At 38.2% G+C, this 17,017-nt stretch overlaps 1 protein-coding gene across 1 annotated transcript in view; it reads left to right on the top strand.

Moving 5' to 3' along the window:
* The first annotated feature begins 10,271 nt into the window (after window positions 1-10,271).
* The window catches only part of LOC133836097 (AF4/FMR2 family member lilli), a 37,726-nt gene continuing 30,980 nt past the window's right edge, over window positions 10,272-17,017 (top strand). Inside the window, exon 1 of the mRNA XM_062266404.1 lies at window positions 10,272-10,372. Coding sequence (XP_062122388.1) covers window positions 10,355-10,372 — 18 coding nt within the window. The 5' untranslated portion in view covers window positions 10,272-10,354. The remainder of the gene's footprint in view (window positions 10,373-17,017) is intronic.

Consider the following 17,017-nt stretch of genomic DNA (forward strand, 5'->3'; position numbering starts at 1 on the left):
TCATTCTCTTAGTCACCCACTACTCGCATGTGAATTATGACAGACTTTGTTGTTGCCGCAGCAACCGCGGTGGCTGCTGACGCTAGCGTCGCCGTCGCTGTCGCAGTCTCGGTCGACGTTTGTTTTGCATTTTTCATGCTGCCTGCGAAAGCAGCAGACAAGCGGTGACCTTGAACAATTTATTGTTGTTGCTGTGTTCGCCTGCTTTTTATTTATTTATGGTATTTTGTTGGACCCTTGTAATATATGCATGCCTGGCAGCCAGCAAGCAGGCAGCAGGCAGGCAGCAAGCAAGCGAGCGTTGTCAGAGCCGGCAACCTGCCATTCAAAGTCATCAGCAACATAAAGCATCCACCATAAGCAGCAGCAACAGCAACAGCAGTCAGGCAGTCAGTCCATCAAACAACCACCAATTCAGCAGCAATCCATCTATCATTAGTCAATGTTGTTGTCGTCATCATCCTCAGCAGCGAAAGTGTTACGTTCAATGCTCCCTGTCCTCGCTTGGCGCTTTCCCAAAAAAAAAAAAAAAAAATGAAAATAAAAAAAAACATTTGCCACTTGGTAACAAGTGGTTCTCCCTCCTCTATTGGAGACACTCCACCACACGCCTTTCTATCCTCATTGGCTTGCGGTTAATCTGTTTATACACTACACAACAACAACAAAAATAAAAAGGAGAAACGAAAAATTGGAAATGGGGAAGCAGAAAATAAAAAGGGCCAACTCACAGCTGTTTTTCTGGGAGAGGGGAACTGTCGTTTTTATTTGCGTTGTTCTTTTTAATTAGGCGTGAAAAAACTCTCAATGAATGTTTGCTGCCTCCACTCAAGTGAATGTTGTGTGTGAGTTTGAGTTTGAGTGTGTGTGTGTGTGTGTGTTGTGAATGGAGATTATGAGTGGACACGCTAATGAGTGTTGAACGAAGGTCAGTTAGCTGAGAAGGAGTTTCGCTAACTCACAGTGCATAACGCGCAACTTGTTGCATGAACCGTGATGTTGTTGTTGTTGTTGTTGTTGCCTTCGAGTCTTGTCAACAGTTAGTCAGTCTGTCAGTTGAGTGTCAATCGACAGTTGTCCTTCGGGGAATTCGCTTTTCGGTAACCACGACACTCAATTCCGCATAAATTGTGATTGCCAAAAAGCGCAATAAATTAACATTATATCCTTATCAAAATTTTTCGTATTTAAATTATTATTATTCAACAATATATCAATGCTCTTGCTTGCACTTGAAAATGTTTATGAGTTTTTAAATAGTTGAATTTAAGCCGGCATTGCAACAAATAAAACTAGTAACATTTTTATATATTTGAATTTTTTGTTTAAAGTAATTGGTGTAACAAAAAATAGTTTATCTGCAAAATGCTGTTTTTCTGAGCGTGATTATTGTTTATTGTAAACTTTAAATCCGATTAAACTCAAATAAAACACGTTGTATAGTAAATATTCTGAAAATAATTCATGTCAAAGATTTCTGATGATTTAAGTGTGGGCAACAAATAATTTCTCTAAAAAGTTTTCAACTTTAAAATCAAATTATTTATCGTTTAATCTTGAAACCTTGTATGTTATGTGTATAGTTAAACGAAATTAACACCTAACAAATAAAGTAAGATACTTTGCCAAATTGTTATTAATATAGAGTCCCTACTAATGCATTAATTGTGTTGCATGGTAAAATTAAACAAAAGTTATAACATCAAACTTTTAGATAAAATCACTCGATATGTTATGCGCATCCTTCAATAGTGCTAAACTTGGCCAGCTCCTTTACTCATTTGGCTGTAATTAAAGCAAAGTTTATAACTGGGTTATTTTGCAATCGTCTGCAGTTGGAGTGCGATGTATTCCACATAGAACTGCCACTACAACAGCACTATGCGTAATGCGCCCAAACTCAGCTTGAGTCTCTGTGCAGACTCAAACTCTGACTGTGCCCCAAACCACAAGGTGGCATCCGAATGAATTCTCCTATGCAATGCCATGCAGCGGTCAATATTTCATATGCACATGTACATAGCTGTAAATGTGTGCAAGAGTGTGTGTGTGTGTTTGTGTGTATCTGTATTTGCATTTGCGTCAACACACGTTACTTTCGGCCATCGTACTACAGTACGTATACGTAACATGCAACTATTTAGTTTCATCGCCAGCGTCGCCACAGCGACTATCGTCCCCCATGGCTTTTTCCAACCATTCTAACGCAACTTCAACTTCTCTTTCGCCCCATCTCCTCCTCCGTGTGTTGACGTTGACCATTGGCTAAACTACAATACACATGGCATTCTACTTAGTTGGCGCCGAACTGAGTCCAGTTGAGTTGAGTTCAGTGCACAGACGACGACGACGACGTCGTTGCTGATGGAGTTGATTCGCATCATGTTGTACTCTGCTGCCACCCATTTCCAACTCAACGCTCCGGCAATCAGTGCTGGACTGGACCAGAGCAATGAATGTGCCGCCAGCTGAATCTTGAATCAGGATGCTTGATGATCCGCATACTGCTTATGCAGGGTTCACCTAGCTAGAGGGTGTAGTATACGTAATGTAATATTATTAGAGTGCTCCCGTTGTCACTGGCAACCAAAGAAACTCTGCACTGAGCCAAACAAATCAAAGCACCTCACATTATCATAGTTCTTAACAATACTATAAAAGGAAAAACTTTAATTCTAAAAAAAAATTTTAATAAACTAGTTAATTGTAGATATGGATAAATATTTATATTTATCAATGAACTGCTCTTAGTGTAATACACTAAATATTATGATACTTTTCAGCATTACTTAAAACTTCAATGATAACAATAAGTGCAAATATTATACATATGTATAAAAATTAAGTGTATTATAAAGATTGACTTTTCTTTCTTTGCGGACATTATTGTATTATACATTATTTAATTTCTCATTAAATACAACCAATTATTAATTATTATTATTATTAATATTTCAAGTGAACAAAAATTAACTTTCGAGTAATGACAGTATTCAATATTTACATCATTTCATTGGTAGTATTTTTAAATAAAATTATTTTAATTATTTGAATTTCAACTGTGATCGTTTTCAACGTATTAATATGAAATTTTAAAAATAAATAAAAAGCTTCTTCCTATTCAAAATGTATTGAAGTCTTAGACAAAACTTATTATTTGTTGAAATATTTTTATATATTTTCTCTAAGTATATTGGTTTGTAAGCTCTATTCTCTCTTCTGTTAAAAGTCCATAGAAATATAATTAAAGAACGTAAGCGAACCCAAAAGACAAAAGATCAACTCCGTAGTTATATTTAAAGTCTATGCACTTTAAATATAAATAAACTTTGGTAGCTGTCTCCATGAAACTTGCAATGCCAAAAGTTTCTTGACAACAGTGTCGCGAAATTGTCAAAGCTTTCGAAATTGCAGTTAAATAATGCATGTACAAAAAGCTTTCGAATCGCTGTGCCAAACTCTTTATTTTCCGCACATATTCGCTGTTGTTTTCCAACACTATGCGGAGCATACTTATTATGTAGCATGGGCTTCACGGGCTACAATGGCTCTAGCTCTGCTCTTCTGTGCTGTGATGTGCTGTGATGTGCTGTGCTGTGCTGTGCTTTGCTGACTCTGCTGCCTCTTTAGGTCCCTTGGCTCCCAGCTTACTGACAGTTCAATTGTGGCGCCGTTGACGTCGCCGGGCACACACACAACACACAAGCACACACATACACACACAGTGCACACTCACACTTTGGCAGAGGCATTTAAACTAGACGAACGAGACGAGACGAGAAATTTATGCGGCTCCAACTCACAACCCAAAAACGCCCATCCACATGGCATGGCACGGCACAAAACTGAACCCAAAAGCAACCCAAACGAACCCATTCCATGCTCAGTCTCATGCCCAAACCCTCAAACCCAAAAACCCAAACCATAACCAAGCCGGAGCGGAGCCAAAAGCAATGTGAACTAAAACCATCCAAGCCCAGAGCCATCGCCATTGCCATCGTCGAGCAGCAACCACCACCCAAAACAACACCCAGCCATTCTGGCATGGCCCAGACTCAAACTCAAACTCAAATCCATGCCCATGCCCATGCCCTGGCCCATCGTACACCCCACTGCCATTTCGTTATTTGTATGGAAACGTTGCCGCCGAACAGTCGAGCAGTCAAAGCGTCGAAACAACAAACGAAACGACGACGCAACGCTGCGACTCGACACAACTCGACTCGACACAACTCGACTCGATTCGACGGTCGATCCGACAGACAGTCAGGCAGACAGACAGTCAGTACTTTGGGTGGGTTTTTCTGTTGTAGCTGCCGCTGCCATTGCTGCTGCTGCTGTGTGTATGTGTTTGTGTGTGTGTGTGTTTGGCTGATGTCGTAGTCAGATAGATTAAATCGATGGAAATGTAGGACTGTATACACTCACAAACACACACACACACAGACTCGTATACACAGCCAGTCATCTAACGAACGAATGCGCCTTGTTGTTGCTGTTGTTGCTGCGGCAAAATACAACAACAGCCAGCCAACGCATCACAGCAGCAGCAGCAATAGCAACAGCAACAGAGACCTCACTATCAACAAATGACTAAAAGATATAAAAGTATAACCTGAACCTGAATAAGTAAAATAGGGAAGAATATTACACCATAATTCTTTCAGGCAAATATATAAAATTTTAAATTTAAAATAAAACTTAGAACGCATCTTTACAAAAATATCATATATAATATTAAATGTGCATAATTTGAATAGTTGATATTAAAAGCAGATGCTAATATTATATATAGTAATTTTAAATTTACAAATTAAAACTAATAGTATTACGCAACTTTAACAAAAAAAATCATATATATATATAATTTTTCGACTTTAAAGTTTCTAAAAATCTTGTCTTTCTGAAAATATTTGGATATAATAATGAGGTTTGTTCAGAATGAGTTGTTACAGTACTATATTGCGTCCACTAGTTCAATTACTTAATACATTTAAAATCTAAAAAAATACTATGAACATTTGAAATATAATTTTAAAATTCAATTAATTTCATAAAAATAAATAGTTTTCATGGATTTTAGTGAATTTTAGAATTTCTATATAGAGAACTCTCGATATATATTTTTTTATAATTTAAAAAACAAAATGCTATGTTGGTATACAAACAGTACTTTGATAAAAAACGGTATTATAGAGAATTTATTGACATTTGTTTAAATATCGGTAACATTTTTCGAATATGAATTTATTTAATTATTATCTTTTTATAGAAAATCTTGAAGTTCCTTTCATATTCTATCTTTTTTATTAGTTAGTTTACTTCCCCAAGGCAAATAAAATAAAAGTACTTCTACCAAATACATCAAGCAGAAACAAAACTATTTTCACTTTCGATGTATTAAACATTTATATAATTCAATTTATCTAGCTTGTGATGTACTATATATACAGCAAACACATTTAATATGAATATTATCCTCTTTTCGTTTATCACTCCGCCACTGGCTTACCGCATTTTCAGCTTTGTTTGCTTTCATATGCTTACTTATAGATGTATGTGTTTGTATGTGGTAAATGTGTGTATGTGTTTGTGAGTGTGTGTCTCTGTTCATATAAATGCGCATGTACTTGAGTATATCATATAGTGTACATACAGTGAAAGCTCTCACTAATGACATGCCTGATAGTTAAAGTGAAATCCTTAATATTTATAATAGATCGCTACACCTGTTCTATATGAAACCCTTTTCGAATAGCCTTAAAATATTGAGTATTGAAGAGATTGCAAATATGTCAAAGATATTTAAATGAATATTCACTGTTCTTGTGGGGTTGATAAGCCTTAAAACCGAAATCATCAAAGTGACAACCCAAACCCGAGTGAAAGACTCGAATTGATTGGGTGGCTTGGGGAGAGTATGAGAAGCGCATAGAAGGCTGAATAAAATATCATTAAATGGTTGAGTTCAGAATTTGGCAAAGAGATGGATAAGTAAATTTAAGATTGAACATAAAGTGACATTAATTTTGTGCGATCAGTTGGATGAAAACAGAATATAAATTGATCTTCAGGGTTATATATGTCTTCTATATGTCTTCTAGGATTGATACACGAAAATATATACATATATTACATTTAAAGTGGCTAAATAAAGGTTTTTGATAAAATGTGTAATCGATTATTAGATAAAAATAATGAAATGTATATTATATAATATCTATTATATTATAAGATACATAAATTTTTTTATTACATATCTGAATATACATTTTTAAAATTATTAAAGTGTTCTAATTACAAAAGTTATTTTATTTTTATAATAGTTAACTTAAAAACAAATATAATATTTATTGGCTGAAATAAATGTGTCTCCTAACAAAAAAAATCTTTCATTTATAATCATCATTCAGGTGATCATTGAGCAAGGAGAATTTCATGTCAAGACTAGTTCCCATTTCAAAAGTTCCCGCCCAAAAATAATCTATGCATTGTGAATTTGAACTATTTGCTCAGCCCCTTGAAAGCCCCAAACGAACAGAAGATGAAGAAGAAGAAGAAGAGAAGAGCGAAATAGAATCGAATGCAATCGAATAGAATCGAATAGAATAGAGATTGAAACAGAGTCTGAGAGCAGACCACAAACTCTGGCTTCGACCTTTCGTAGACAAAGCAGAGTCTAAACTGGCAACAACAACGATGATTGCGATGCTGCTGCTGCTGCTGATGCTGCTGTTGCTTCAGACGTTGCTGTTGCTGCTGTGTCTCGTAAATGTTGCTGATACCGTTGTTGCTGTTGCTGTCGCTGCTGCTGATGCTGATGCTGCTACTCTCGGTTCACTGCGGCGATGTTGTAAAAGTTTTGCGCACAAATCAGCAAACGGACACACAAACACATGCAAAAGGATACGCAAAATGTATGAAGAAAAAAATACGACAGCAGCAGCAGCAGCAGCTACAACTACAGCAACAACGGGACAGCAGCAGCAGCAGCAACAACAACAACAAATGGCATTTTCAGTGCTTGAAGGCGAACAATGAATGCCACAGCAACAACAGCAACAGCAACATTAGCAGCAGCAACAGCAGCAGCAGCGACAGCAGCAGCAACGCCAGAGCGCCAACATCGTTAGGGCTTAAACCAGCTACCCAAATTCCCCTACCTTCGCAGCCAACTCGCTCTCTACCCCTCATAGCAATCACATTGACTGTCCCCAACACACCCCACACCCCCACCCCCCCCACTTCGCTCTGTTGCCGTTGGCCGGCTCCTTGCCACAAAACATTGGCGCTGCGCTGCGTCGCACGTTTTCAATGCGCTCGCCTCGAAACGGTGGAAAATGCGCGTCCGTTGTTAGTCGGAAAACGTCGTCATCCGTCGACGGTTGTTTGGCCTGGCTTGGACCAGCTCTGGCCCCGGCCTGTTAGCTACAACTTCTGCCTTGGCTTGGCTTGGCTTGGCGTTCGTTATGCGCTAACTGCAAATAACACAGCGCCAACAACACCAACAACAACGGCAGCAGCAGCAACAACAATTCTCCATTTATATTAAAGCGAACGAGGCGAATCGCACGAACATACGAACAGTTCGTATGTTCGTTCGGCTGCTGCTTCGGGTGAGCGACACGAGGCTTCGCATTTTGGGGGACATGGAGCGTGTGCAAAACAAAGAGCCACCCAGTTACCAGCAACAACAATACCAGCAACAGCAACAACAACAACGGCAGCAATCCCTCGCTCACTCTCACTCCCTCTCCATCTCTTGTTCTTCCCTCTCCCTCACTGTCGGCTCTATGAATGTGGTATATACACATACTCACACACACACAAGTACATATATATAACTCACAGTGCGTGTGTGTGTGTTTGTGAATTTGTATGTGTGTCTGTGCAATGCCATCACGTCAGCCAGGCAACCAAGCAAGCAAAGCAATCAGCAGTCAGTCGGGTCAGGGAATGGGGAATTGCTGTTGTTGTGTATGAGTTTATATGCTCTTTGTGTGTGCATGTATGTGTGTGTGTGTGTGTGTGAAATCTCTGTGTATGTTGTGTGTGCAGCTAAGCTGCTGCCAGCCAACAGCAGCCACAGGGGCCCCCAACCACACGCCACCAACCACCCACTTTTATCAGTCAGTCAGCAAAAGGTCGTTCGGCTATGTGGTTGAGTCTGCTCTGCTCCGCATGATGATAATAATGCCAGCGAGATAATGATAATGACGACGCTAGTATTCATGATGAAGCACCTGACTTGCAATCGCAGTTTCACATGAAAGCCATGCGAATTGATCATTCGACCGATCATACGTATGAGCAATATTTTATCACATCCTAAATCATTTTTAAGAAATTGTTATAAACAGTTGATTATGCCCTTTATTTTCATTATTTATATTATGTACATATAATAATTATTATTTTGAATTATTAATTGTGTTCTATAATTCACATTTTCTCACTAAATAATTAAACTATACTTTAGAATTATTTGATTTTTTTAAATTAAAACCTTCGAATAAATTTCATATATAATATTTTGTTGACGATTTTCCCACAAATTAAATAAATAATTTTATTAATTTAATAGTAAATTCATATAATAGTAATTTCATATTTATATAGGAATAGTATATTCATATTTCTTTCAATTACCTAACTGGGCAACTTGAACAATTCAGAAATATCTACTATAATTAGAAGGCAATAAATTATAGTAGATATTTCAGAATTTTTTAAGTTGCCTAGTTAGGTAACAGTGCACCTATCTTTGTTACCACATCGATTATTATTATTTCGAAATAAAAAAACTGATTTAGTCTTTTTTTTATAATAACTTTTAGAATTTTTGTTATAGTTTATAAAATAAGTATTATTTAGCTTAATTTAAAAATTCAAATTTCTTGCAATTATATTCCATCTAAAAATTCGTCTAGTTAAAAAAAAAAATAGAAGTTTTTTACTGATACCCGCAGAGGTAAGTACCTAGGTTACGCTTTATAATAAACTGGATTTTATCGGTCGGAGGTCCGTTAACATTTCCAGATATATTACATTAAAATTGATGAAGGTTACTACCACTAAAAAATTAAGAATTCTCTTTGTTGTTTTATTATAATATTAATTTATATCTAAGATATATAAATAAAATGCTTTAAAAATAAAAACAAATATCTCTATACTAATATAAAACATATTATTCTGTATTAAAGAAGAGCAAACATTTGAAATCGATCGGTCGATAGATCGAATAATTATCGCACTACATCGATAACTTGTCGATTGCGATAACGATGTAAAGGCAACTGCTTCGATTAAAACCGTTAGAAGGCAATCACAATTATCGACTCTATAAAACGAGCTAACATCGTCAGTCGAAGCCGCCTTTATTTGTCATGCACTAAAATAGTTCAGCTGTCAATGAAGGGGAGAGAGGCAACAACAGAGCGGGTTGGGCTAAGGGGGAACTGATAGAGCAGCCCACAATAATGGTGAAGCTACAATGATGATGCTTTCGGTTCGAGTTTGAGTTTGGCTTTGGGTTCGGGTTCGGGTTTGAGTTTGGGTTTGGGCTTGTGCTTGGGTTTAGTTTAGTTGCCTGTGTTGCCGCACGCACGCCAGGATACAAGAAGAGGACACAACAGAACAGAGCAGAACAGAACAGGACTCGGCGTGGCGTGGCCCGCCTGGCAGCTTTCCACAGCGCAACTGAAAATGCGAAACGGAAAACTCGCAGAGCCAACAACAAATGTGCGCATGTGACAGAGTTGCCGAGTCGCCGATTTGCCATCGCCGAGTTGCCGTTGCCGTTGCGATTCGTTTCGTATCGGCTCGGCACGAGGGCAACACTGGTTGACTGGCTGGCCGGCTGGTTGACTGCTTGCTGCTTGCTGCTGGCTGCTGCTTTGGTTGCGTTGGCCTGGCTTGGTTGCTTTGGCTGACTGTTTGTTGGCCTGGTCCAAAGCCATTCAGTACGAACTCTGCACTTCGCACAACAAGACAACACACAACGACAGCGACACCGACGACGACGACGACGAAAACAACGCGCGGCCCAAACACGTCAAAAATACGTAAAAAATTGTCGCAATTGAAGCGCCAAAAAAAACAAACAAACAAACAGTTTGATAACAAGAATTTTAATATTAAATAAATCGAAATTCGAATTGTGTGTTAAAAAGTGTATTTGTTGAATTTAGTCAAAGTAGTTGCCACAATGTGGAGTAGTTGCCTCCCATTGCCCGCGAGGCGGCACTAAAGCCTGCACCTGATCCTGCTACACTAAAAAAATAAAATACGGCAAAAAACGGCGCCAAAAAATAATCAATAGTAATCATCAAGGATCGATTTTTAGATAAAAATGTGGACTGAAGCCAAGGTGAGTAAATTAAAGATAACGATCAGCAGACGATCAATGATTATAATTATCACAATTATATTTGTAAAGATAAAGATAAAGATGATGTTGTATGTACATGTCTTGGTTGATGGCCAAGTCAAGTTCTTTTGTTTTGATTATTGAGTTTCAGCTGCGTTTATGCTTTGTGCGCGTTTCCTTCGTGTGTTTACCGGTCCGGGGCAATTGAAAAGCCATTTGGGGCACGTCTGACAGACACATTCTGCTGGTGGCATGCTAGAGATGGGGAGGGGAGGAGAGGTGGCAAGGTAAGGGGCACGCACGCATCGCATCAGACACGCATAGCATGCTTCGATGCCACTGTCGCAGTCGCAGTCGACGTCAGCGTCGCTGCCACTGCCTACGTCACTATCATCAGTTGGCATGCCACCTTTCCACAATTCGCCATTCACCATTCTTCATCATGCCCCATGTCGTGGCACAATCGAAGCAATGTAAACAAAAGCCAACGGCAAATATTTTTCTTTTTTCCGTTTTTTTTTCTCTTTGTTGTTTCTTTCAACTTGTTTTTTGCTGTTGTTCTCAGCAATTAAATGAAAGTTTTTCGATGAGGTGCGACCGTGGCATGCTACGGGTGCACGGCCGCACGGGGTGCGGCAGGGGCGCGAGGCAGGGACATTGCAGAAGCCGGCGAGCAAAACAAAAACTGCAAAAATGTCATACATCGCATCGCACACACATTGTATGCGTGTGCTTCGCTTTGCTTTCCTCTGCTGCAATGTGTGGGGGCATGCAGCATTTGGAGGTGGCTGCGATTGTTATTGGGGTCGTGGTCAAAGTGGGGGAATATATTCTGAATATATATGTATGCTGCGGACTATGCACATATCGCTATTTGAAATGTCGGGTGTTGCTGCCACAAAAACAATTAAATTTATCTCAACTCAGATGCGTTGCGATTCTATTTGAACATTTCGCTTTAATTTTGCTATAAACTTAAAACTTCAGTGTCAATGTTTCACTATCTTTAGATACAAATGTATATCTTCCATCTATCAGTTGATCACTTCAGTTATTTCTAAGCTTTGATTATGTTAATGAATTTTGAATTCTCCTCTAAGACTTTCCCTAAGGCGTTAATTTTTCTTTTCTCAGCGGACCCATTGCTCGACGATGAATGTCAAGTCAAGAGAGTCAGTATTTTTTTACTATCAACATTATGATTAATAACTAACTTATTCATTTATTTGACTATTCTAATTATAAGATAATAAAATTCAATTGGTAATGTTGTAATATTTAAAATAAAATTAATTTTAATTTGTTAAGCCAGCATTCAAAACTTTGTTAATATTAAACAAAAACTGTCTTCGAAATTAATTTTTTTTTAAATGAGAATCTTTAATACTAATCTATAATCTTAATATGATATGATCAAGTATAACTTTGCATTATTCCTATTAAATGCGCAGTTCTTATATAATATCTTCTTTTCCATAATATAATTTTTATATTTCTTTATCAGAACTTTAACATTTAATTCATATGATAATCGAGCTGTTATTATTCAACTATTTGATTAGTTTTTATTTCCCTAATATTTCTTAACATCCAAATGTGAAATCTGCCATTGGAATAAATTGATAATGAAAAGAAGAGATAGACAACAAATCAATAACGTAAATAATCGTACATTAACTTCTAAAGGTTGATTCAAGGATTGCAGTTATCGATCGTCTTATCTTAATATGAATTATCTACGATTTCAGTAGGGAAAGTTGTATTTGCTTGAAATTAAAGAAACAATAAAAGGACAACTGAGATTAAAGTATGTATGTTGATGACGATAGATACAGTATAGTATATAGTATAGTAATAGTAGTGCATACATAGCTATAGTAGTTCATACTATATAGTATAGTATGCGTGTGTGTGCACACACAAGTGTAATCGTGTGATTTATATCTTATCTAAATGGCAGCTTGTAATACATATCGATGGCTGACAATGCTGACATTTATGATAATTCGTCTAATTAGACTGTTGCCTAGACATGGCCTGAGGTACGCCGACAGCTTATCAAGATTACCGCACACACACACACTCGCACACACACACATAAGTAGGTGGGAACATATGTGAAAAGTTGAATGAACTGCGGGCAATGTTGATTAGGAAGTTTACTTGGCTGATTTCTAAAGTGGTCATAAACAAAGATGCCACTTGTCCTTGACACAGTGACAGGCAACAACAACAACGAAAGTACATACAAACACATGTTTTTGTTTGTATGTATTGGTAACAAGCATGACTTGCGCTTGGCAGCGACTGCGACTGCGACAGCGACTGAGGCAGCGACAGCGGGAGACGACGCGTCGTCATTTCTCACACCCCAATGGCAATGGAGATGGAGCACATTTCCATTATCGGAGCCGCTTGCCGGGTTGCTTGCTTCATGCAAATGCCTCCCGACTTTGCATAGCTTAGGTCAGTTTCCGTGGCATACAAAAAAAAACACAAAAAAAAAACAAAGCAACAACAACACAAACGAACAGCAGCAGCAAACAGCGCAGTCAGCGTTGGCAGAGAGTGAACCCTTTTTTTTGCACATTAAATGAAAACACATGCACAGACACACACACACACACACACACACAAACAAGCGAACGAACGCATTTAACGGTTTTATGTGTATTTACCATTAGGCTTTCAATGGGCAATAATAATGGGGGGGCTGCTCTTTGCGGCTGCCCATAATTTATTGGCCACTTGTTTCTAAGCAGCGTCGTCGGCAGCAGCAACCTGCCGCAACACACACACACACAGGCACACATTCCTACTCATACATGTATGAGCATGCACGTAGTTGAACATTGAATGGGAGCGAGTGAACAAACGAGAAAAGGCAACGACGTGAAGTGGAGTGAGTGATGTGGGGAGAGTGAGTGAGTGAGTGACTGACTGAGTGAGTAGAAGAGAAGAAGAGTGAATGGCACTCGCTAATAAGCATCAAGAGCAGCAGACACAAAAGGGCAAAAGCAAAGCCCAACAACAACAACAACGCTAGCAGCAGCAGCAGCGGCAGAGCAGCAGCAGAAGTAGCGTCAACAGCAACAGCTGACACTAGAGAGGCCGGTCGGTCAGGCAGCACGTGCTAAACACATTTAACGACAACTACAACAACAACAACAATGGCAGCAACAACAGCGAAGGCAACAAGAGCAATAACGATAGCGTCGTGTCGCAAGGGGCGGGGGGCACACAAAAACGATTAAATTAAAAACCAAAACAAACTAAAGAAACGAGCAGCGACGTCGACCGAAGCAGCGCCACGCGAGACGATGACAACAACTACAGCAACAACAATAGCAATAACAAGGAGAGATACTCGCACAACATGTTGAGTACACCAAAAAAAAAAAAAAACAAGCAAAACAACAACAACAAGAGTAAATGCGCCATAGCTGCGCATAATAAACGTCAATTTAAAATGCTAAAAGCTCGACGGCAACGTCAACGTCAGCAGCGCAGTCAGCGACAAAGCAGCCGGCGACAATAATAATAAAAAACAAAAAGAGGCGAATCGCCAAAAGTTAAGAAGAAAATACAACACACACAGACACACACACACAGAGGCAGACAGACACAGTGGGAGACATGGCGACGACCAAAGTGAGCAATAAAAAAATAACCCTTTTTCCGGTTTTTTGTTTTGCTTTGCAGTTTCTAATCAAGAGAAAAATACATAAAAAAGCGAAAAAATGCCGCTGCGGCGAATCACTCGAAATGACGTCGGCAGCGACGTCAGCTAATTCTTAAAACACACACAAACATACTCTATGCATGAGTATGTATGTATGTAGGTGTGTCTGTGTTGTCAGTATTGTTAGTGTCGCTGTGTGTGTGTGTGCCCTTAAGCCTTGCTAGCTGCAAAAGGAAACAGACAACAAAGATAGCGACCGGGAGCACAGCTGATGGAATTGAAAGAAATGCCAATTGGACAACACAGAAACTCGTTAGCACTACGCTTCGTATAATTAACTAATTGGAATTGCAATTGGAATCGCAAGTGCTTGAGCTTATATCCTGTGTTAAGCTTTAAAGCTGTCAGCCTCAACTTCAACTTGCAGTTCAAAAGCAAGTTTCAATCAAAGCAGAAAAGCTTCATCGCTAAATGTTGTAATTATGTTAATGCTTTTGTTTGTGACTTTGTTTACTATTCGCACTGATGCGATCAGCTGTTTTGAATACTACTCATTGACTCACCATTGACAACAATCAGCACAAGAGCTGCCCACGCTGTGCTGATTACTCGAGTTTCACAGTCGCCGCCAATAAAATGCCCTGATAGCTTACTACTACAACAACAACAACTACAGCAGCAGCAGCAGAGGCAGCAGCAAGAGCAATAATAACGGCAGCTATAAAAAAGCAATAAAAACAATAAAAATCATCTCACAGCCATTTACATAGCGATCAAAACAAAAACAAGAGAAACACACACACACACACACACACACTTACTCAAATACAGCTGGGGCACACGTTCCGTGACCGGGTCGGCGACGCCGACGCTGACGGCTACAGCGACGTCAATAGCAATGCCGGTATCATAAATAATTTCGATTTGACTTATATTATTAGCTAAATAAATAAATATGAATGAAAACAAAAAGAAGAAAAAACGGCCAGAAGCAAACAAACAACGAGAGGCCGAGGCATGAATGAATAAAAGACAAGCCGGCGCCAGAGACACTGATGCCGACGGCGACGTCGACGTCGATGCCAACGCCAACGTTCAACGTCAGCAGCGCTGCTTAGCGTGAGAAAAACCATTGAAATTGTCAAACAAGACCAAATCGACAGCAGCGACGACGACGACGACGACATCGGCGGCAAATACGTAATTTTGTGTCTCTATTAAATGACAATCAAAACACTCACAAGTTACCGCGTGAATACGAAAAGTGATTGAATAGAAAGAGAAACAAATGCCGATCAAAAAGAATAATTCACTCGCTTGCTTTTTGTGTGTGTGTGTGTGAGTATTACTCAATATACAATATGTTCTATATTTTTTACCTGGTTGTAGGTCAGGCGAGCAAAAGTGGCGCACCGTAAATTGAATTATGCCCCATAAATGGGTTTAGCAATGCCGGAAAATATTGCCACAGCTCTAAGCGCAAGTGCAAGTACTTCCAACTTTGACTGCGAAATATTTAATAATATCACAGTTAATTCACTTACTTACAGTAATTCCTTTTGTTGTAATAATGCCAAGCTATTTAGTGTACATATCCAAAAACTTAGAAAATCTCGTTAAATTAAGTATACGACAAGTATTTTATCAAACACTTTATGTTTTGTGTTGCTATCTTAAAATTAGTATTTATTTTACTATTACACGATATTTACATTATTTGAAACATATCCTTACTTGATTAACAAAGAAAAACTATGATTTCATCAAGTGTACGACAACTACTTTATCTTTAGTTTAATATATAATAATAATTTGATTTCATTAAGTATTTTATTCGCACTTTTATCTTTCTTCCCTATTTTTTATTTTACAATTTTATAATATAATGTCTCTAGACATTAACTTTTTGAAATGAACAAATATGAGAACCACAAATATGTTGACTTCAGTTTATAATAAAATGCAAATGTCTATTTTAACGAGTAATATATTTAAGCATTACATATATTGATGTAGGTACTATATGCATATTATATTTAAATGAAGTTCAATTTTTATATTCTAATAGCTCCAATTCTTTACATTTATATGTATATAAACTGAAAGTCTGCATTCATTTTACTTGATTATTAACTTCTTTCTCAATTTTGTTAAAACTGAACACTTACAGTAATAAATAAATAATTTATTACACAATTTCTGTCCTTCAAGTACTAGCAATTTATGTTAGAAGGCCAATTCAAAAGGAATACTATATAAACTAGTTTTATAGAAATATAAAATATAAAAGCCACAAATGTGTTGACTTCAGTTTATAACAATTCTCAGTCCGCAGACTGTCATCACCTCATCATTATAGTGGAAAAGTATCTATCAAGTATGAGTTATAACATTTTATCTTTAAAAATGTGCAGATAGGTGAATGTCTCGTTAGCATTTTGTTAAAATTTTAGACCTTCGATTCAATTTTATTGTTGTTTATATTTTTGTCTTAAGTCTGAACTGGATTTGTTTTGCTGTCTTGGGGTCAATGGAGGTCTTGAACTTCTAGTGCCTGCCGAAGGTAATACTTATGTATGTATGTATGTATATATATAATTTTGCTTTTGGCCAATCGAAAAGTTGAATTTAATGAAGAGAATAAAAGCGAAGTCTAAATTAAGTTTGAGTTAAGCTTTCCTGATTGTCGTGCCGTCTCGACGTAACCTCAATTGGAAATTGCAAGGCGCCTAACAGCTGTTGCACTGTCGATGCTGCTGCTGCTGCTGCAACAAGGAGCTAACTGATAGCAAGCAGCAAACGAGTTGCAGACCCACGCCCCCTTCACACCCATTTACCATTTACCCATTCATACACTTTTGGCGCACGAACTCGCGTATCAAAACAAAAAAGGCAACGACGTCGACGGCAGCAGCGACGTCAACAGCGACGTCGACGCTGTCGTTGTCGTTCTGAGCACAATT

Source organism: Drosophila sulfurigaster, chromosome 2R (assembly GCF_023558435.1).
Source record: "Drosophila sulfurigaster albostrigata strain 15112-1811.04 chromosome 2R, ASM2355843v2, whole genome shotgun sequence".
NCBI lineage: Eukaryota > Metazoa > Arthropoda > Insecta > Diptera > Drosophilidae > Drosophila > Drosophila sulfurigaster.